The 22326-nt window shown below is 43.0% G+C and overlaps 2 protein-coding genes across 6 annotated transcripts in view; one reads left to right on the forward strand and one right to left on the reverse strand.

Annotated features, from left to right (window-relative positions):
- fmnl3 (formin like 3) overlaps positions 1-12428 on the forward strand; it is a 33786-nt gene extending 21358 nt beyond the window's left edge. For 2 of the 5 annotated variants that reach the window (XM_022741501.1, XM_022741505.1), the window contains 18 exons: positions 281-374; positions 1622-1696; positions 1781-1891; positions 1998-2147; positions 2763-2864; positions 3074-3434; positions 3930-4022; positions 4138-4262; positions 4646-4848; positions 4935-5238; positions 5332-5412; positions 5536-5665; positions 5754-5914; positions 6148-6249; positions 7228-7320; positions 7447-7570; positions 8418-8531; positions 10462-10549. In XM_022741501.1, the coding sequence (XP_022597222.1) occupies positions 281-374; positions 1622-1696; positions 1781-1891; positions 1998-2147; positions 2763-2864; positions 3074-3434; positions 3930-4022; positions 4138-4262; positions 4646-4848; positions 4935-5238; positions 5332-5412; positions 5536-5665; positions 5754-5914; positions 6148-6249; positions 7228-7320; positions 7447-7570; positions 8418-8509 (2401 nt within the window). In that variant the 3' untranslated portion in view covers positions 8510-8531; positions 10462-10549. Of the gene's footprint in view, positions 1-280; positions 375-1621; positions 1697-1780; positions 1892-1997; positions 2148-2762; positions 2865-3073; positions 3435-3929; positions 4023-4137; positions 4263-4645; positions 4849-4934; positions 5239-5331; positions 5413-5535; positions 5666-5753; positions 5915-6147; positions 6250-7227; positions 7321-7446; positions 7571-8417; positions 8541-9088; positions 9133-10461 lie in introns of all 5 variants that reach the window. The other 3 variants (XM_022741504.1, XM_022741502.1, XM_022741503.1) reach the window with 3 other exon arrangements.
- The window catches only part of LOC111218980 (low-density lipoprotein receptor-related protein 1-like), an 87660-nt gene continuing 77565 nt past the window's right edge, over positions 12232-22326 (reverse strand). The window contains exons 71-89 of the mRNA XM_022741500.1: positions 21977-22099; positions 21721-21843; positions 21483-21620; positions 21238-21375; positions 20976-21095; positions 20571-20869; positions 20313-20491; positions 20091-20197; positions 19758-19877; positions 19447-19623; positions 19142-19282; positions 18829-19002; positions 17551-17712; positions 17132-17303; positions 16528-16629; positions 16353-16426; positions 16173-16266; positions 15160-15304; positions 12232-14103 (exon numbers count right to left, since the gene is read on the reverse strand). Of these exons, the coding sequence (XP_022597221.1) occupies positions 13966-14103; positions 15160-15304; positions 16173-16266; positions 16353-16426; positions 16528-16629; positions 17132-17303; positions 17551-17712; positions 18829-19002; positions 19142-19282; positions 19447-19623; positions 19758-19877; positions 20091-20197; positions 20313-20491; positions 20571-20869; positions 20976-21095; positions 21238-21375; positions 21483-21620; positions 21721-21843; positions 21977-22099 (2726 nt within the window). The 3' untranslated portion in view covers positions 12232-13965. The remainder of the gene's footprint in view (positions 14104-15159; positions 15305-16172; positions 16267-16352; positions 16427-16527; positions 16630-17131; positions 17304-17550; positions 17713-18828; positions 19003-19141; positions 19283-19446; positions 19624-19757; positions 19878-20090; positions 20198-20312; positions 20492-20570; positions 20870-20975; positions 21096-21237; positions 21376-21482; positions 21621-21720; positions 21844-21976; positions 22100-22326) is intronic.

Below are 22326 nucleotides of genomic sequence, written 5' to 3' on the forward strand. Positions count from 1 at the left end.
TAGTGGTAAACCGCTGAGGCTGATCACTTCATAATGAAGTCTACGAGGGTAAACACTTCAGAAGCTATAAAGACCTGCCCTTGCTTCAGACTTGAGCATGGATTATTTATGTCAGCCCCTGTATGTTGATGGATTTGCATTAGTGTTGAGGATTGCATGCATAGACATACAATCTGGTGGTGTAAAATGTGCTTTTCCACTTTTCATTTGAGATAGTTTGTTTTTGCAGTTGATATTTATCCACGTACGTTGTCCTGATGAATGTCTCCTGTACTCCCAGGACGAAAGCTTTAGTCCTTGAGCTGCTGGCTGCCGTCTGTCTCGTCCGCGGAGGTCATGAGATCATCCTTTCAGCATTTGACAACTTCAAAGAGGTGCCCAAAGCCACTTTTAAATGACATTTGAACCGTGATCAGCTAAAGTTGCACTGTTTACAATTCACGATCAATATGCTACAAAAAAAAAAAATCTAACTTACATTTATTAAGTTGCCATCATTTCCCACATCACCTGTGTGCATAAAGGCATAAAGAAGCAGTGTATGTGGAGGGATGAAAGATGAGGAGCTCTGGGGGTTTTCATGTCTACTGAGGCTGTAAGCAAAGCCCTACAGTGGTGCTGTCTGAGGTTATTAGTCTCATTACGACACCAGATGTGAGCCAACCTTGAACAATGATAAGGATCAACTCCCTGATGGGAGCTAGTGGACCTCAAAGGTTTGCTCAGCCTCTCGGTTTCTGTCTGCACAGTCATCTAAACAGCGGAACAGGACAATTACCTCTCAAACTAAAGCCCCAGAGAGACATGAGAGCTAATCAAACCACTAGTCTAAGACTAAGATTATACTTTAATACAAGGTGACAGATCTTTGAAATCTCACAAGAACGCCGTCTATAGTATTCAAGCACAGCAGTACCAGTGAGCAAAGACTAGGCCAACAACTACTTCTGTGTCTAGTTAAAATTATAAGAAATATTTGTGCTTTTTTTTTTCTTTTTCTTTCTTTGCGGTACAAAAAAAATGAGAAGAATTGAGAAAGCACTGTTTGTTTTCCTCTCTTCTTCCAGTGTATTTTTGTGTAGGAATTTGACAAAAAAAAAAAAACTGTCCTATGTCTTTATCTTTTCCTGGATTTCCTTCCCATGAATTATGATAATAAGAAGAGCTTGTTGTTGCAAACAGAGGAAGTTATCCTACGTTCACATACAGCTAAGATCTTGGGATTGATTATGTTTGATCCAGGAATGTGTTTCAAAATGACAAAATACTCCATTAGGTTATGAGTAGTTACATGAAATAATAAAGTTCAGTAGCTGCAAGCAATTGTTGCCCATTTCTTAAGTCAAATTACCCAAAATCAATGTAATCACTCTTTAAATGTTTCGCCAATACTGGAGTTTTGGTCTCCTACTGAGCCACAACCCTTCCAACATAAGATTAATCATACAAATAGAGATCAATAGTTATATTTTGACATAAGATGAGGGGTTAAAAATATCTTATTTTGACATTCCACCCAGTTCCTCTCCATGGTGAGCCTTTTTTTTTTTTACTTTTGTAAATGATCACCATGGATTAAAAAGGAAAAAACCTCTGTATCGCTGCATCGTTTCCATTTTAGGTGTGTAAGGAGAAGCATCGCTTTGAGAGACTGATGGATTACTTCCGCAGTGAGGAGGGAAACATCGACTACATGGTAATTCTCTCTGGTGTGAACGTATGTCCATCTATCCATCCAATTCAATACACCGGGATCTAAATCTGTCTGTCTGCGATCCAGGTTGCTTGCATGCAGTTCATCAACATCGTGGTCCACTCAGTTGAGGACATGAACTTCAGAGTCCACCTGCAGTATGAATTCACCAAGCTGGGACTGGATGACTACCTGGAGGTAAGGAGACAATATCGTGGTCAAAATGGACAGAACGTCCTCGCATGTGAACGGTACATCGTGCGTACAATATCACTCACTCTGATTCATTCTCTCCTGGTGTCAGAAATGTAAACATACGGAGAGTGACAAGCTGTCGGTGCAGATCCAGGCCTACCTGGATAACGTGTTTGACGTGGGTGGTCTGCTGGAAGATGCGGAGACTAAGAATGCAGCGCTGGAGAAGGTGGATGAACTGGAAGAGCACCTGTCCCATGTAAGTGCACCGCCCAGTCTGGACCACCAACACTGCTCTCCGGGCGCATTTATGAGACTGTTGTGGTTCACCAGCTATGTACTTAACTTGGCTGTTTCTACGTGGTAATTAGAAATCTACTCAGTGTTTGCATTTCACAAGTAGTTGGGGATAATGACAGGGTGGAGAACACTGGCAAATACTGTGCGTTAAACAATCTTAATATTGTTCTTGTGTTGGCTCATTCTTTCTGGGCAGTTGCCCTTGTGTCCCACGCTGCTTTGCAAAGACCTTCTTCGCATGGAAAGGTCGTGGGCAGCCCTTACATCACTCGAGGAATTTCATAACAAACTCCGTTCTCAGGGGTCATGAATGATGGGGGAGGATGAATTGATGGAGGAGGATGATCCCTGTGAATTCCTATACAGCATGTGTAATCTGAAAATCAAAACTGAAAGCTTTGCCATGCTCTTGCTGCGTCATCCTGCTGGATACATCTTTCCTACTGATGATGCACTTATGCGTATGGGGAGAGAGAGGAGGGAGTGGAACTGGGAGAGATGCCCGAGCTGTGGATCAATTCTTCAATTCACCTCCTCTCATCTCTCTGTGGCTCTCTCTGTCTTTCGATCACAGGTGACGGAGAAGCTGCTGGAGGTTGAGAATGAAACAATGATGAAAGTAGCTGATCTGGAGAAGCTGCTCCTTCAGAAAGATAAGGACCTGCAAGCAGTGCGGGTAAGCTAGCAGTCGTTATGATGTATTGCTGCTTGCAAGCCTTGAATCAGAAAGGGTTCAGCCGCTCTGTGTGTTCGAGCAAAGATCCCTTTCAGATGCTTGTGGCTAAATTGCTGTGATAGCAAATTAGGTCAGCAGGAAACAGGATGTTTCTTTGGCTTGTGGAGTCATTGTGTTGTGCTCCTTATCCCCCCCTGGTGACTGCTCAGGAGACGTACGAGTCGACCAACACCCAGGTCAACACCCTGAGGAGGATGATCAAGGAGAAGGATGCCGCCTTCCAGAGGCACTTCAACATCGAGAGGCGGCTGTTGGAGCTCGAACAGCAGGGCACCATCCGTCTGCACAAGAAGCCCGACGGAGACATTGCAATCGAGCCGCTGGGTGTGGGTGGTGTTGGCAGTGGTGGCCTCGGGATCCCTCTGGGTGACATTGGGAAGCTGTCCCTGGGTTCGACGGCAGGGTTAACAGAACCAGGAGGACGAGACACCACTTTACCCCCAGCCAGTGAAGCTCCTCCACCGCCTCCCCCGCCACCACCGCCTCCCCCTCCCCTGCCCTCTGCCTCAGGTGACACATAATGACTCATAGTGATTATGTCTGGTGACACATATATATATATGTGAAAGTTAATTTGACTATAGACTCTCAGCGGATGACTATTTTCAGTTCCCCATTTTTGTTCATCCATGCCAAGCGAGGTGATGGGTCACAGCGGTGTTCTCCTGCTGCAGACAGGAAAGGGAAACACACGGCTTGTTTCCTTTGTGTGCGTGCGTGCAGGCAGATTATCTCTGTCTCTTACGGCAGTTTTCAGTTCTTTATAAAAAAAAACTTTGTTTAACCAGGAGCAGGCTTCGGTAAGATTAAAAGTCTCTTTTACAGGGCATTTGAGCCCAGATAGCACAGAACACAGAGGACATAAAAAAGAGGTTACACAACGTTTAAGACAGTATTATAATGAAATAGATCAAATATGAAGAGAACAATAAAGGATGACAAAAAAAAAAAAAAAAAAGTTCCAGTAAAAAAATGTCTTAACATCGTCTTCTACATTAATTACAGGCCTGGGTGCACCAGTCCCACCACCACCTCCTCCTCTCGCTCCACCTCTGCCAGATGCCTCACCCTCAGTCATCCTGAGTGTGGGCCTGTCGGGTGAGAGCGCAAAACACAACACAACATACTCTTCAACTTTTAACCTTGAGCATCTCTACTTTCTATTCTCCTGCAGGTAGCAGAGCAAAAGTTAATGCATTTATATATTTCACAGCTATCAGAATCAAGAAGCCCATCAAGACTAAGTTCCGCCTGCCTGTGTTTAACTGGACGGCCCTGAAGCCCAATCAGATCAACGGCACAGTCTTCAACGAGATCGATGATGAACGAGTACTAGAGGTAAATCGAGCAGATGATCACGGATAGATCTGATGTCTTTTGAGCCCCTGAAAACTTTACAACATGAAATATTTGTGACTAAATTAGCAATGATCGAAGTTAAAGTTGTGTTATGTGTTATTTATTAAAAGTTCAGGTAAACTGCTTCACCAGGACCGTGTGGGTGTGGTTTGATCAGGTATAATTAACAGTGCAGGCAACATAAGCAACAACTGCCATCACTTTGTGATTCAGATGCTGCTAAATCCTGATTGGAAATATGTGTTACCACCTTTTTTCCAACTGCACCCACTCAAAATCAGTGAGAAGAGCTCGTAAGAAGCTAAAAATATGTTTGTACAAGTTCAAGAGTAACAAGTAAGTGAACTGTCACTCACCTGCAGGAGCTTGATCTGGAGAGGTTTGAGGAGCTCTTCAAGACCAGAGCCCAGGGTCCAGTTGTGGATCTTGCCTGCACAAAGAACAAAGTAGCCCAGAAGGCGGTAAACAAAGTCACCCTCCTGGACGCCAATCGCTCCAAGAACTTAGCCATCACACTGCGAAAGGCTAACAAGACCACAGAAGAGATCTGCAAAGCAATAGAGAAGTATGCATTCGTCATGAGCCTTAAAATACTTTTTTGAACCGTAGACACGATCGAACAAGTTACTAATATAAGTTGCGTGTGTTCAGGTTTGACCTCAAGGCCTTACCTGTCGACTTTGTGGAGTGCCTGATGCGTTTCCTGCCCACGGAGGCGGAGGTCAAGGTGCTGCGTCAGTACGAGCGTGAGCGGCGTCCACTGGACCAGCTGGCGGAGGAAGATCGTTTCATGTTATTTTTCAGCAAGATTGAGAGACTCACACAGAGGATGAACATCATCACCTTCGTTGGGAACTTTACTGACAATGTCAGCTTGCTCACACCACAGCTCAACGCAATCATCGCTGCTTCTGGCTCCGTCAAGTCCTCACCAAAGATGAAGAGAATGCTCGAGGTAAGAAGTGTTCGTTTCGGCTGGTGTTTTTTTTTTTTTAATATCAGCAGCGTTTGTGTTGCATATTCATTAGTTCTTCTGCTTTACTTGTAGATCATCTTAGCCTTGGGAAACTACATGAATAGCAGCAAGCGAGGCTGTGTTTATGGCTTCAAATTACAAAGTCTTGATCTGGTGAGTAATAAGTTTAGTAAAACTTTTTTTGCCATACCATCAATACAAAAACATGCCGCACAGTTTACTGCTGCAGCGCTTTTGCTGATAATGTAAATGTCATTCATTTCTTTTGCCACACAGCTGCTGGACACTAAGTCTACAGACAGAAAAATGACATTGCTCCACTACATAGCTCTCATTGTGAAAGAGAAATACCCCGAACTGGCAAACTTCTACAATGAGCTGCACTTTGTGGATAAAGCTGCAGCAGGTGAGTTTGCATTAGATATTGAATTGTTATAAAAAGTCTTTTAAAAGTCTGCAAATAAGACATAATATCTACTGAATGTTGTGTGAAGTATCTCTGGAAAATGTGCTGCTGGACGTTCGAGAGCTGGGGAAAGGCATGGACCTGATCCGGAGAGAGTGCAGTCTCCATGACCATTCAGTCCTGAAAGGCTTCGTCCAGGCCAGTGATACACAGCTGGACAAGCTGCAGAAGGATGCGAAGACAGCAGAGGTATCCAACACTGTCCTCACCTCCTAAACCACAAATTATCCAGTGGAAAAAACTGAGAATAGACCTGAAGCAAAACGTCTGTCCCACATGCAGCTCTTTCACCTCTCACACACACACACACACACACACACACACACACATAAAAAAAAAAAAAAAAAAAAACACGACTCCGAGGTCTACAGTGTTTACAAACATTGATCCCAGTCTGGCACTGTCCTCCTTCCCAATTCTAGGAAGCCTTCAACAATGTGGTGAACTACTTCGGAGAGAGTGCCAAGACGACTCCACCCTCGGTGTTCTTCCCTGTGTTTGTGCGCTTTATCAAGGCCTACAAGGTGAGGGCACCAAGCAGCAGCAGTATCTGTGTGTCTCTCCTCGCTGCCTCACTGATGCGGTGCGGCTTTCTCTGTTCTGGTCAGTTGGGAACTTCCCTGGTTTGTCTCACTTAGAGCAGAGCAGGGCAGAGCTTTGGCTGCCTCTGTGCCACAGGACGTGGCGTATACTCCGAGGCCAAATAACAGGAAAGGCCAGCTGGGTCTGACTCTAGAGCCGCAGCTGTGGTGTTTAGACTGGTCCCCCCCCCCGGATGGCGCCCCGGCGCTGATCCCCCCTTCTCCCCTCCTCCCCTCCTCCCTTTTTACCCCTGGACAGCCTCGCCCTGCCCCACCACACAGCACACTTCCTGAGATTGTTCTCAGCTTGGATTTATGGGATCTGCTCAAGGAAATGTGCAGCACAAGGATTTCTGTGTATGGGGGTGTCTGTCCGATTATTTATATGTGTCTTGAATGAATAGTTAGACATTTGGCAAATACATTAATCCACTTTCTTACAGAGAGTTAGACGAGAGGATCAAAACCGCTGTGTCTGTGCACTTGATATGAAGCTACAGTCAACAGATGATTAGTTCATCTTAGTCTGAAGTTTGGAAATGGGGAAACAATTAGCCTGGCTCTGTCCTACATTAAGCTTCAGAGATGCTGGTAGTTGGATTTTGTTAACCTTCGCCAGAGCCAGGCTTGTTGTTTCACCCTGTTTCCAGTCTTTATGCAAAGCTAAGCTAATTGGCTGCTGGCTCTAGCTTTATATTTAGCGTGCAAGTGGTATCAATCTTCCTCTGTAGCTCTCAGAGAAAGGAGAAAGAGAATACATTTGCAATGATTGGCTGTTGACCAAAGTGCGTGTTCCCTGTTTATGTCCAACCTTTGACTTGCTTCCTCTGTCCTGACTGGGCCACACAGGTGCGTTGACTTGACTTTATTTGAGCCACAGTTTCTCGTCACAGACCGGTCACCTTTCTGTCTTCTCAACAGGATGCAGTGGAAGATAACGAGCAGAGGAAGAAGCAGGAGGAAGCAATGAGAGAAAAGTTGTTGGCTCAGGAGGCTAAACAACATGACCCTAAGGTACAGACCAAGTGCAAGCAACTAAGCTGAATGAAAGCTATCAGATGTTTACTCAGTGCTAAATAAAGCTTCGCGGCGTGCCAAAAAGCACAGTGAACAGTACAAATCTCCTCTCCGCTGGTTCAGGTCCAGGCCCACAAGAAGAGGCAGCAGCAGCAGGAGCTGATTGCAGAGCTGCGCAAGCGGCAAGCCAAGGACCACCGGCCCGTGTATGAGGGCAAGGACGGCACTATTGAGGACATCATCACAGGTGGGCCAGACAGCACCCTAAAAAGACCCCATGTGGGCGCCAGCAGCCCCGGTCGTCCCAGGCCGAGGATGACTGTGGTCATTCACTGCTCGGCTCCTTTGAAGTGCACCTTGTGCTATGTGGTCCAGACACAGGCACATCTGGAGCACAGCACATAGCAGCTAGTTATTCCATGACGTGCTGTCTCGTTAGCTCTGACATGAACAACACTAAAGCTGTTGAGCCTCAATATGTTGATAGTGTACATGAAGTTCTGTATATAGGATCTTTAGTTACATCGTCCTTCTTTAAAGCCACTATGTGTAGATTTTTTATGTGATTATAGTGTTTTTTATTATAGTATTCTGATGGTATATTTTTTGTGTAGAAAAATGAGACAGTCCCACTGAAAACTGGTTGGGGATTAAGCAAGTGTCGTTCTTGAACGTACCACCAGGAGTTGCCAAAGTCAAGAGTTTTTCAAATTCTACATATAAGGCTTTAATGGGAGAAAAGATCAGTATCTACAGCCTCAGGAAACAATCAGTGATCAGTGCTTAAAATGTAAATAATATAAATGTTGCATTAATATAATTTTTGTCAGTATTAATAATGCTTCAATGCCACTACTGTGAGAGTCGTAACAGCTTATTATCCAGCTCTAATTCTATTAAAAAAAAACCTCCTGAGGCTTTTACAAGGTTTGCTACCAACAGCACAGCTCCACTGTTCTCAGATTCATTGCAGTCTCCTGAAATATGAAATACGAAGGTGGTCCAGTGCCCGCCTCTCCCCACTCCCCTCACCCCCCAGAAGGGCAGTGTCTCAGGTGTGACATGTTCTCTCTCCCTCCCCCTCCTCCCCCCAGTACTGAAGAGCGTGCCCTTCACAGCCCGCACTGCTAAACGCGGCTCACGGTTCTTCTGTGAAGCCAACCTCTGTGACGACGCCAACTGCTAGCCCTCCCCTCTCTAATGCCAAGGTTGTCCAGGTGTCTCTCGTATGCCTCCTGACCACTGTGCATGCAGCATGACCCCTCCTCCTCCTCCCCACAACTTCTACCACTACAATTACTGTGAACTAACTTGGGCCATCATTGGTTGTTTGTGTTCTACTACTAGAGGACTCCTATCAGCATCTGATGATAGGAGTCAGCCAAACCTCTTTGCCTGGCACAGAGCTACATGGAAAAATGAAAAAAAAAAAAAAAAAGAAAAAGAAAAGTTGTACAGAGTGTCAGCATATTTTGCGCGTGAAAAACATGTTGATACACTCAGAGTACAATCAGACATGACTGTGATGAAACGATCACGTCAGCGCATCATGCATGACACTGTAAAAGGCTGTGCATTATTATGGCAGATTTCTTCGAAGGCGTTCTTTTCATGAAGCTGCATTCATCAATAAAGAGGTTTGGCTAATTTACTGGTTTTATCAGCGATGCCTTGTTCCATGAGACTAACTTGTTTGGTGTTGGTGTTCCGGCTAACATGTGACTCTTCTTTCCTCAACCACCACTGTTTATTCTGCCCCCTCCAGCTGAAAAGAAGATTAATGACAGTATTTCCCACTCCTAAGAGAGGGTAAGGAAGGTAGCCTGGCTGAAATGCGGCGCGCTTGGCCTTCCAGCTCCTGTGTGCTGCTACAGTGATGTCAGTTGCTTCAGCTAGTGCTTCGGACGCAAAACAAACAAAAATAAAAAAAAAAATGATGCTTTACAGCAATGAGATTTGCTTTACCACACAAAATAATCATAATGAGGATTAATTAAGAAGCGAGTTACAGTATGTTTATGGTTGTAGAGAAATTCACTATCACTCGCCCAAAAACATGAAATCAGTGATTTAATTTTCCTCTAAGTCTTTGTCTCAGTCACAAATCCCCTGCAGGATTTTCAGAACATTGTTGTTTATGCATAACTGTACCCTTAAATATTGTCATCATTATCCTCACCCCCCCCTCCTATTACATGTTGCATGTTGTCCAGTGTTCATTTACCTCTCACCTGTCAACAACGTCCGCCATGTTTTGTCTTTGCTAACTGTCATCCGCGGTGTGCTGAACAGCTATTTGGTCAACAGGCTCTAGGAAAAAACACACACACACACATTCAGTCAGATACACATGAACACAGTCTATATCCAAAACTGTTACAGAGTTCAATGTTCAGGCATCTTGACTGTTGCTCCACAGACTGAAGAGCTTGTTGACCATTGTACTGTAACTGTAATAATGATGGCTATGTTTTTTTTTGTTGTACTGCTGCATTATTTGTGTTACAAAGTTGCCATAACTACATCCCCAAAGCCTTGAATTTCACTGTTTGTGCATCACCACCACCAGGTGAAATGCAAGGTTATGGGAATGTGTCATTCAGTGTTTAATCTGCATTGTTTATGCTCTTATTTGCTAATTTTATATTTCTAATACAGATTTAACAAAGTTTAACTGCAGATGTTATTGCAGATTTTCTATAAATGAAATATAGAATAATATACACTCAGTTGGCAATTTATTAGGAACACCTAGCTCAATCTAATACAGTCTAATGCGATAAATCCTCCCGCATGAAGGTTATAATGTTTTAAGTGTTGGAGGTGTTGATTCAACTTTATGACGTGGTTTGTGAACTGTACTGCGTTATAAAGAGAAGTGTTTCTGTTTTTTGTTTTTTTTTGTTCTTACCCTCAATGATATAAATGGGGTGGACAAAATAATAGAAACACGCCAGTTTATCGGGTGTATCTAGTGAACTGGCAGCTGAGTGTATGTCCGCTACATTTATGGCTTAAAGTCACTTAAACACTGCAAAAGAATGAAAGAAGCTAAAGTGAGTAGAAGCAAATATGGGTCCTCTAACATGAGTGTCCCCCCCCCCTGTCTCTTACCCCTTTCTCCATGCCTACTCACAGATCTCCGAAACCAGCCTTTCCTGCGAGCTGACGCGTTGATCCGGAGCGGTTGGAAGAGACCCTAAACCACTTATTCGTCCCTTATACTCCCCCTCCCCACTATAACCTTCCTCCCTGTGTCCCGATGGTCCATCTCAACCCTGAGGCTGCAGATCACAAAGACTGAAAAAGGGAGGACAGGACAGAGCCCTTGTCTTAGCTGGGTAATTTATTTATTTATGGAGGCCCTTAACAGCCACTTTAAGTGAGCAGGCATCGTTACAGAAGCGCAGTGGGTCACTCCTCTCTCGCTGCAAGCAGAAGACTTTCCCCGCTCTGTCGGCATTGAGAGCCAGACCAGTCGGAGGACGACTACATACGTACATACATACAGGTGAGGTGAGCTGAGGACTGGAGGAACCGCGAAGCAGGAGGAATGGTGCTTTCACTAATAAGTGCCTGCCAACATGCGGATCTTATTCCCGAAGCCGTTAATTTCCTCAGATTATGAAGTCGTAGCAGGACTTAGACTGGGAGGCAGCCAAGGGAAGATGCCGACACCGCTGCTGGGATGTTTGCCTCGAAGACACTTGCAGAGCCTTCCTCCAAATAACAGAGAAGCTTTGATATTAGACATTTGGGGACTGCTCCCCGACATCAAGCCAAGTCAACACATTCAATCAAGACTTAATTCTGACTATGGTTTATTTAGATTTCAATCGCATGTATCTCGGAGGAAAGGACCATCTACTCCTCTACAGTACTGGTTCTTTTGGACAGGCTAGCCAAACCAAACTTTCTTGAATGTCTCATGTTTTGCTTCAGAAGTGCCTTTTTTGTGTAAACAGTGTTACTTCTCACAAGTCAGCCATAATTTGTTTATTTTACATTCTTTCATTTGTTAAAGATTGTATTTTTTATTGCCTTGTACTTTAACATTAGCCTTATAATACTGACAACAATATGCAAAAGTTGAAAAAAAAAAAGTTCCAGCTATAACGGCACACAACAACTAGAAGGTGAAGGGAATAATGGTCTTAAGATTTCTCTTTTATTTACCTCTCTAGTACACCAATGTCTTAAAGCTCATAACATTTGACATGAGAGTCATTGTGTCTTTGTGCCTTGTCCAAGTAGTTGTTAAAAAAAGTGAATGTCGTTCGCCTTGACAACACTTTCTGTCACACTTTTAGTGACATATGGGAAAGTGACAAATGTATGAAGAAGATTCCACATGGACTACTGTTGAAGGGCTCAGATGATGTTAACCTGCTATAGATGTGGTGATGGATGAAGGACATTTCCATTCCTATGATGTCTTATGTTTTAAGCTCAAAGAGATGAATTTCCTCCTAAGAGACATCTGCACATTGGCACAAAGGGAGTGATTCTTTACACTACTTAATTTGGCTTACATTGTATGAGACACTATTCTTTAAGTGGACATTTATATTAATGTACATTGAAATCAAGAAATTTACTTTTTTGGAAGAAATGATCCATGATATTGACTATTGACTGAAAGATGACACTTCCTTTTTAATAAATAAGATGAATTATGTAACTACAAGACCAAAGACTGTTATTACAATGCAGGCGTATGTAAGCAAAGGTTTGTGGTCTTTCTTTAATGAAGCAACATGCAAACAAGCGCTTACCACATGTTCATGTTTTTTTATTTTTTTTTTTACTTTTTAGGATAGCTCATGTTAATTTCTCATGTACTCCAGCAAGAAGTAACGAGCAATTGCTTTCCCTCTCCATCTCTCCAAATGACGGACAGAGCCACCGTACATTTCTACTATAAAAATCCATTTAATTTCTTATATCAAAAAGAAATAGAATCATAACAAAACAATCAGAACCACAAATATCCATGTGGGTTTTTGCCACCAAAAGAATTTCTCCAACTGAAAAATGATTGTTCTAATTTACATGGTCGGGTGAAAATCTAACAGAACAGGATGTTAAAAAAAAAAAAAAAAAAGTGTTATGAATACTGTTAAAAGTGAGGGGCAAAGCAAGAGCATTTCCTCTAGGATGGGTGTGTGACAGTACCATGCAGAGTGATATGGCAGGTATGGCTGAGAAGAAGCTCAGTTAAAAGCAGCGTGGTGAGCAGTGAGACACAGAAAGCAACTTGAAAGACTAAAAACCAGGCTGACACAGACAGATGGTTAGCGTTAGCAGCAAGGCAAAAGAATTAACAAAGGAATGCTTATCAGGAAGCTGATCAGTCTCCTTCCTGGGAATGCACTTAACAATGAGCATTAACCTAAATTACATGTCCATGTAATTACATACAATACGAAAAAAAAAAAGAAGAAAAAACTCAATCTCCCACAGAAGTTCGTACCATCAAACGGTCTCCCTGGCCTTTCCTCAAAGTACATTTACAATCAAAAGACAAGGAACAAAAGCTAAATGTTACCATTCTCAGCTAATTATTCGTCGTAGATTGTTTTTCAGTGATGACCGGAAATTCACAGAAGCTTGCCGTCACTCCCAAAAAGAACTTTCTAGAACAGTTTCAGAGCAAAATCCGGCTTCTGTCCAGAGTGTCCTGCAGTAGGCTAAACCAAGGCCACGGATATCCATCCCAGACTTTTTATCCTGGAATGTGGACTCTTACAATCATCTTCATCCAGCACACTCACACACTGCCATTGACGCATTCATTTCTGACACAAAGTATGTCAATTATACAATGACTTTAAAAAAACTGTTAAAAAGTACAGACTGCTATTTGTTACTGATGTTTGTATTCCTGGGTATATTTTCAAGACACTTTGTTAATAGGTTTATATATATGCAAATATATATATATAACTTTAGTCTGTGCAAGGAGGTAAAAGACAATCACTTGAATGTAGTTGTTTGAGACAACAGAACAGACACTGTCTGCGATGCTGAGTCCTCCATGTGTACATGTGCAGTTAAACAACTTCTCATTTCTCCCTTTAGACCTCCAGCAGCAAACTTACATATACACATAACGTGAAAGACTGGGCCGAACCAGCATCCAGGAAGCATTCATAGTGAGCACTGACACTTCTCCTCTCTTTCATGAACAACAAAGACTTGGCAACGTTTTCTATGATGGAACAATATTCTCTTTTTTTCCCCTATACAATTCATACAAAAATAAAAAATTAAAATTGTTCCACGGCCATTTGTATCGCTCTATCTTTTACATTTGCACAGAGGTAGTGGCTATATGTGTGAGAGGGGAGGGAGAGTTGTGAGGAGGAGGTGAGCAAAATTAAAAAGAAGAACTGAATAAATGTCTATAAAATGGTTCCTTTTTCATCACCAGAGGATTTTTTTTTTGTCAAAGAACAAAATATAATACTGCAATCACTTAAAAAAGTAGTCCTTCATTTTATACATTTTATACAGTGTTCTTGCTTTTTTTTTTGTTGCTTTTCTTTTCAGTTGGTAAAGGCATAAGATGAGAGCTTGCTGGCTCAGCACTGGGTTGGGCAGGGCAGGGCAATGTTGGCAGAGTTCAATCCAAGCCAAGCTCTACGCTAGTGGGTCACTCATGTCCTCATCGCCCTGGGAGAGAAGCTCCTTCTTTTCATCTGTGCTGGCAAGAGAGTTGCGGCTGTTGTGGGCGCCCATGTATAGGGTGGCATACACTGGGTTAGTGAAGTTGGTGGGCTGTGGAGCAAAGAAAATTACATGGTGAAAGGAGCGTTTACTGCGTTTTGTACTTGGGTGAACTAAGGGTTAGTTCACCCAAATAACAAAAAGACAAGACATTTTCCCTCCTGCCACTAGAAGCCCTGCAGACAGTTTTGGTTTGCTATTCGGTTTGTGCCTGTCTGCTCTGGTTCTTTGCTTCAGGACGTCCAATCACCGATCAACTGCCCCTGACCAAAGTGTAGGTGCATTTTTCATCCACCACATTTTTGATTTGAGCATAAAAACCAATTGTAAAAACAAAAAAAAAAAAAAAAATGCAGTGGAAATGCTTGTGTTTTGATAAAAGCAAGATGCGACAAAGTGCAATGTAGCCAGACTTGGTGAATAAATAATGACGCACATAAGGTATGTGACTTAAACATCACTCAAGCTTCCAGTCCACTGGAGAGAAAAAAACATCAGATCTGTGTGGACCAATGAGGAGACTTTATCCTTCCTTAAATAATCAAAATAATACAGGAAAAAAAATGTGACACGTGTTTTCGTCATTGTTTCCCACTGTTTGAGTTTTGACTGAAGCTCCTCTGGTGGTGGTTTAATGCCACCAAAACAAAATAGCACCACAAGCTTTTCAACTCAGTGAAAGACACACATACTGGAAATGCACATTCATTTTATTTGTTTTCTAACATTTGGGAAAAACTTGCACTACGTTTTTACTTGTGGCACTTGACAAGGCTTGTGGCCCAGGTTCGGACATACTGGAGCCTGAAATTTCTGCTACTATCCCAATAATAAAACACACTGGTGTCATGGCAGTGAACACGTCCCAGTGATCTGGATAATCCAAAGACCTTTAAAACGTTTAAAAAGTTTTCATTGGAACTACTTTCTAACAAAGAAATGGCAGCACACCCCAAAATGTATTGGGGTGTGAGGTTTCAGAAACTTGGCTCATAACACTGACACTATCTGCTCAGCTAGACACCACTAGAAGTGATAAGATATGTTTTTTTTTTTGTTTCTTGGGTCAAATGACTCTTTAAACAGGAGTGCCGTCGGCTCTTTTACCTTGTCTGGGTCCAAAGCAAAGTCTGAATCCAGGAGCTCCCCGGCGTCATCGTCAGGGTCTCCCTCATAGATCTTATACGCAGGGTTCCCAATCTCAACATTCATGGCTCCATTTGTCATTCGGTGGTGCTGGAAGCCCTTGGCACTGCAGACAGACAAAGATAAACAAACTCAATAATCATCTAAGCAATAGATTTAGACCCTAGATTCTAAAAGACAATTCAATATTTTAGGGGGAATCCCTGAATGATACAACTCAGAGTGGCTGGAAAAGTATCATAACTTGGCGTAAGCCATGTACTGACTCAGCACACTGCCACACACAATCCACACAACCAAGACAACACATATTAAAGGTTGTCAAATGAGCTTTCTTGACAAAAGACCATTTGATCAAACCCAGAGAAAATACCGCAGCATGTCTATTGTGGAGAATGCTGGACTTTCGTGTTGCAAATATTTGGCTGTTTGCAAGCATTTAAACATTTTCAGAGATGCACAATTGTATATTTTACTATGCAAGGACATAGCGTAAGCCTAACATTTACACATGTAAACAAGGAAGGGTATGGAGATGCAAGAAGGACGAAACAGATCAATTGTTTGTGCATCACCAGCAAAACCACTTCAGGTAAGAGTCAATAGGTCCCTGTGTTGCTTGGCTGGAACCCCACAGAGGATAATAGGAGATGGCAGGCAAAGACAAACAGACAGATTTCCAACAGAATGGACAAATGGACCAACAAAAAGCATAGCCAATCTGACTGGGTATTAAGGAAGGGAGGAGACAGGATTTGTGGGTCAACAGGTTGATTATGTAACCCTATAAAGTTACCGCGAGCATTGAGAACGAGATTTGCCTGGCCATAGAGACCTGGGAGACAGGAAATAGATGGTTATCAAAAGGTAAGAGAGAAAGAGAGGCTAGATAGTAAAGGTGTAAGGAGCAGATGAAAAATGGGAGTTTGAAAAAAAAAGAAAAGAAGAAAGAAGTTTCTGAAACCAGGACCTACCCGCGCATTCTCCGCTTGTACCACAAGATGGCACCAACCACCAGCAGTGCCAGTAACAGCAGCAGAAGCACTGGGATTACGATGGAAGCAGTACCTGTGAGTGAGCAAATAATGAGAACAAATAGAACCAAAGTGCATGTTTTACCAACAAGACTCTCTGTCAGCAACTGTGTGACTTACTTCCACTGGAAGCAGAGGAATCTCTAGGAGCAGCTGCAACTTCACATCTGTATCCTCTCCATCCAGCAGGACACCTGAACACACAATGAGTCAGAGTTACAAAGTGTGTGTGTGAGTTTCAGCCAGAGAAAGACAGAGAAAGTATATTAAGATGGGGGTGGGTGTCATATCTTACTTGCACTGAGGCAGCAGTGTGCGAGTGTTAACTGAACATTGTCCATTTGCGCAGTAGTCCAAACAGGAATAGCAGCTGGGTTGGATCTGACCGTTGGGACAGCTACACACACAGATAAAACATGAATTACATTCCTCAATGATCATCTCAGAATGCTGACATAGCAGCGTTAATGCCTGTGGTTTTAGAATGATTTAAATGAGGGTGCGATGTTCGGATATCCACATATTTTTACCTCCACCAATGAGGTTATGTTTACACCCGTGTCTGTTTGTTTTGTCGGCAGGATTAAGCAAAAAGTACAGAACTGATTTGCAACAAACTTGGTGGAAGGATGGGGCATAAGGTCAGGGAATATCCCATTAAATTTTGGTTAGACAGACATGTAGGACTCTTTGCCCTTAGCAGAGGCATGCTCTCCACTGAGTGCCACTCCAGTGAGCCATGTAGCACACTTTCCAACCCGCAAGGAACGTGATGTGCATAGAGTGATGTCTGACCTTGCCCACTTGCTACTGAGCAGTCCAAAATAAATATTAACAAATATTTACAAATCTAAGTCTAATTTATTTTGGGTAGAGCGCACGTTCCACAGTGTACCCACCTGCAGGAAACCTCCCCTGAGGATGACGTCAAACACTTGCCCGTTCCACAGAACTGACATTTGTCCAGCTCGCACTGGTGTCCAATGTACTGAGTGGGGCACAGACACAGTTTGGTGCCGTTGGAGGTTTCTAAGCAGGTTCCACCATTCTGACAGAAGCCTTCACATTTACCTGAGGATAGAAGGAAGAGGTGCAGAGCACTATCTTAGTCATATATTCTCCCACAGACTGGGTTAGCAGTGGGGGACTTTTTTTTTCTCAAAAGCAATTAAAGATCAATTTCTGTTTTGTGACAGTGTGACAATTTTGCACATGCATCTTTTGTAAGCACTGTACATCAGTAGGCTAAACATTATACACATTTCATCAGCCATCCACAAACTGAAGTAAAACTCCTCCAAAAAGTGTTGCCACTTACTGTACTGGCATTGGTCTCCCTGGTACTCTGGCAGGCAGCTACAGGTTGGCTGGTTGCCCATGTTGACCGAGCAGTTGCCACTGTTCAGGCAGTAGTCTTGACACGTGTGGCGGTTGCAGGTGGGCCCGGTGAAGCCTTTAGGGCATCTGCAGGTTGGTGCACCTACAACCCAGGTGAAATATGAATTATGAGTTAAAATCTGTGGCTAACATAAATGAATAAAACTGAAATTGCTTACACAAAAACTGTAGCTATGCATCTCAGCAACATGAGTCCCTTACAGCCTTTAGAACTTTATGATTTCCCCAATTTTCTTTATTTCGACTAAAAATGTTCACACATACAGTAACAGAATAAATGAAGTACTAGCATAGACTGAGGGTTGGGGACGTAGAAATTGCTTCATGGTCTCTCTGTTGTAGCCTTTTGACAAGAATGGATGCAAATCGTACTAACAATGTTCACAACAAATAAAACATGTTTGCCTAAATTACTTGCCAGAGCAGTATTATAATTTCACATGAATTTTGACATTTGATGTTTATTTCACTTACTTTACTAATTAGAGATTTCTCCCCCTCAAGGAAAAATGTCCAGTTAATAACCTCTGCACATGTTTGGGTTTCCCATCCACAATGGCTTAAATCCATCCAATAGTTGTTGAGACATTTCACTCAAAACAAATGTTAAGCTCATAGTGGCGCTAGAGAAAAGGTCAGGTGGATTAATTTTCCCTAGAAAACTTTGTGCCAATCTATCAAGTTGTAGAGATAAAACTAAAATTTAGATGAAAAATCTGGGGTTCACCAAAACTCATTAGGATTCATTGTACAGAATTTTAGTGCAATTAGTCCAATAGCTGTTGAGATATTTCAGAGAAAATCAAAAATGTCAACTTAATATTTCTCATTCTCTGGGCACCATGAATGTTTGTGCAAAATCCCACGTCAAGCCCACCAATAGTTGTCCAGATATTTCAGTCTAGACCGACCGAGCACCAGACTGACAAACATTTCCATCCTTACAACCAAGCCACTAGCTTGGATAAAAATCACTACCGAGGCAATTTACCTCGTTGCATTCTACAGAAATATACACCTTCGAGGCCCATTAATATACATCTGTTCTTACTACAAGGGAAGAAACTAAATATTAACTGAATGACTTCTTTTTTAACTGCTAAGTAAGGAAAGGAGTCCCAGTAGGTTAGGTGTTCACATCACAGTAGGTCTATAGTGAATAAACCAGTGATTACACATGAGTGTGTTGTGCTCTCACCTGTGTGAGAAGCAGTGCAGGTGCCACCGTTCTTGCAGTAGTCCCTGCACTGGTTGATCTCACACCTTTCTCCGGTGTAGCTGGGCTGGCAGCGACACTTGGCCACCTGACGGGCATTGAGGAAGCAGCTCCCACCATTCTGACACTGAATATCACAGGGCCCTGAGGGGGGAGCTGCAGAAAGGGAATTCAATGATGAAGCAACATTTTGTAAGAACCATCTGAATGTAAAACCAGCGACATGCTAAATGGCTAAAGTGAAAGCAGGAATGCAGTTGTTTATGTAAGTGTATGTATGTGTGTGCCGGCTTACAGAATGGTGACTGGGTGGGGCTCGGTCTCTCCACACATGTGCCATTGTCGGCCACGTAGTTGTTAGGACAGGTACACACTGGTCCACTGGGGCTGAGTAGACACAGCCACTCACACTTTTTCCTGTCACATGGGTTAGTCACTGATGCAGAGAGAAACAAGACAAGCAATCAGGAAAACGTGCGTGGAATTTATAAAAATAGAATTCTTGAAACACTTATTATTATTTTTCTGGGTACATGATGTGTGCATTTAAAGTATTTACATCAACACGTGTGCAGAAACACAGCATGTTGTGACACTCACTCTCTGGCTGCTTGTAACGGTGGTACAGGACTATGTCAGTAGCGTGGTTGATGCCTGTGGTGAGATTCTCCATGGGCCCTTTGCCAAACTTATTGACCCGGAAGACAAAGTTGTTGACATATGTGACCCCATATATGTAATCCTCAAAGATATCTATGCTGAATGGATGAAGCAGGTCTGGAAATGAGAGAAAAGAGAAATTAGACAAACAGGGATTAAATATGCTGGCACCATGTTAATGCCAGATTTCTGAACTGTCATCTTTCATTCAGGTTTTGATTTGAGTGTGGAAAAAAAAAAGAAAACTGAACTGTTTTTGATGCCAGACACAGCAATGACAGGATCAGAGCCATCCAGACGAACACTGCCAATAACTGAGAGTTTAGCATCTGCCCAGTAAAGACGCTCGTTGAAGTAGTCCACAGCCAAACCTGTAGAGGCAGAAAAGAAGAGCCTTGTAGATAAAAACATGGCAACCTATACAGAGAATAAAAGACTGTGGTTGTGCTGGGCAGCTGCAGAGTGTAAAGCTGTCTAAAGTTGTGAATGTATCACAGCGAGTTGCTGGGAAAGAACATGTCAGCTGACTTTCCCTGGACAAATCTGGTTTTATATAAATCATTCTGTGCTACCACAATACTGACCTGTGGGCCACTGGATGTTCTCATGAACTAGAGTTTGTCTCAGAGTGCCGTCCATGGAAGCTGTCTCAATTTTAGGGTGGTTCCCCCAGTCTGCCCAGTACATGGTCCTGAGGGGAAACAGAGTTTGAACACACATTACAAAACACGTCAACAGAAAAAGCTATTCTAGAAACGAGATACTTTATTGTATATGATTGTTTCACTGAAGCGACCGTCTCTTACCCTCTCTGTGGATCCACTACAATGGCGTAAGGCTCATCTATCATGCCAGAGATGAGGGTCTTGCAGTGTTGGCCTGACATCTGAGCCACTTCGATTACATCGCGACCAGAGTCAGTCCAGTACAGATTACCAGCCACCCAGTCCACCGCTATACCACGAGGCATCTTCAGTTCTTTGATCTGAGCACAAGCACAAAGGCATTTACAGGATGTTCATGAGTTTGTGTGTGTGCTGTGTTTGTAGTGGAACCTGAATTACCTGCAAGTTGGTGATCCTTCCCTCGCTCTGCCGTCGGTTACGGTGAGAGTTGGAGGAGGAAGAGGAGGAGGATGATGATGATGTGGACGGTCCTGGCAGTTCATAGGAGGAGATGCGGCCTGTGTGCCAGTTGGTCCAGAAGATGCGGTTGGTCTTGACGTGCAGGTCCATTGCATCAATACGCACACTGGCATCCCCTTGGAAGGTCTGCTCATAGCGCCAGTTGGGCATGCCAGGGTCCAGGCTTCGGATTTCGTTGTCGTCAGCGATGTAGAGAATCTGTCGACTGCTGTTCATGTCTGGAAGGAAAAGAGGAAAAAAGTCACAAGGATGGCTTCTCCAATAATGAATTACTATTAAAAAAACAGCTTAAAGAAATTAAAAAAAGAAAAAAAAAACACTCACTGTCAGCCTTGCAGGTGTCATTGATCCTGGTAAAGTATTTGTGGCAGCTGCATTTATAGGAGCCTTTGGTGTTGTTACAGATATGGGAACAGACTCCAAATTGCAGACACTCGTTCTTATCTAAAAAATGGAGAGCCACAGGGAAATCATGTTGAATACAATAATATTAAAGCCTCGAAAGTGTAATCAGTTGTTATATTTAAATGTTTGAAGTGAGTTATTATTTGTCATAGCAACTGCAATGTTTTTTTTGCATGTGTACCTCCACAGGTGTGGTGTCCTGTCTTCTGGAAACCTGGTTTGCAGGAGCAGAAGGAGTCCGTGCCATTGGTGACACAGTGGGCTTCATCTCCATCACCACACTGAGTCCTGTTACTCCTACAGTCATTTAGCTTGGTGTCTGAAAACAAGCATGCAACAAGTGAAAGATGAGTCCGCGCATTTAAGGTTGGAGACCTCAGATCTGCGGTCAGTTATATTACAGAAATCGTCTTTGACATGCGGCACCTGTCTTGCAGTTGATCTCGTCAGAGCCGTAATCTTCACAGTCGTTAAAGAAGTTACAGCGCAGAGTGGAGCTGATGCATCTGCGGTTGGCACACAAGAACTCATCCTTCTCACATGTGGGAACAGCTGGAGGGGCAGCTGTAAACATATAACACCACACACACAGGTCAATCATCTCCTAGATTAAAGATGCAGAGGAAGGGATTTTCACAGTGATTTGAATGACTTCACAACTTACGGCAGTTGAGTTCATCCGAGTTGTCGCCACAGTTATTGACCCCGTCACATCTCTTTGACAAGTGCAGACAGACACGATCGTTCTGGCAGCGGAAAGCCCTGGTGGGAGGACACTGGAACCTCCCTGAGAGCCGAACAGAGAAAGAAGACAAGAGGGACAAAGAGGCGAGGGGGGAAAAAAAAAAAAAACACGTCAGGACAAAAGATGAAGACTGAGAGCGTTTCAAGATGTGTGTGATTCACAAGCCTGCACTCACTGCACTCATCAGGATTCTCGTCAGAGTTGTCCCCACAGTCATCCTCCCCGTCACACTTCCAGGCGAGGGGTTTACACAAAGTGTTGTTACACTGGAACTCATCCTGAGGGCAGTGACGCCCAGCTGAGAAAAACAAGAGGAAAAAAGAAGAGATTTTTTACTACTGATATGTGTTTGCATAAAACTTGATATACCTTCTTTCATGGCACATGGCACAAAATCTGGGTGTTTTGCAACAACAAGCCAAATGTGTGACAAATCATAGTCACACATTTGTCTCATTAAACGTCAATTCATTCTTATTTTTTTTGCAGACACATTGAAAACAAAAAACTATTAAAATAGTGTTA

Source organism: Seriola dumerili, unplaced genomic scaffold, assembly GCF_002260705.1.
Source record: "Seriola dumerili isolate Sdu_G_001 unplaced genomic scaffold, Sdu_1.0 BDQW01000056.1, whole genome shotgun sequence".
NCBI classification, from domain to species: Eukaryota; Metazoa; Chordata; class Actinopteri; order Carangiformes; family Carangidae; genus Seriola; species Seriola dumerili.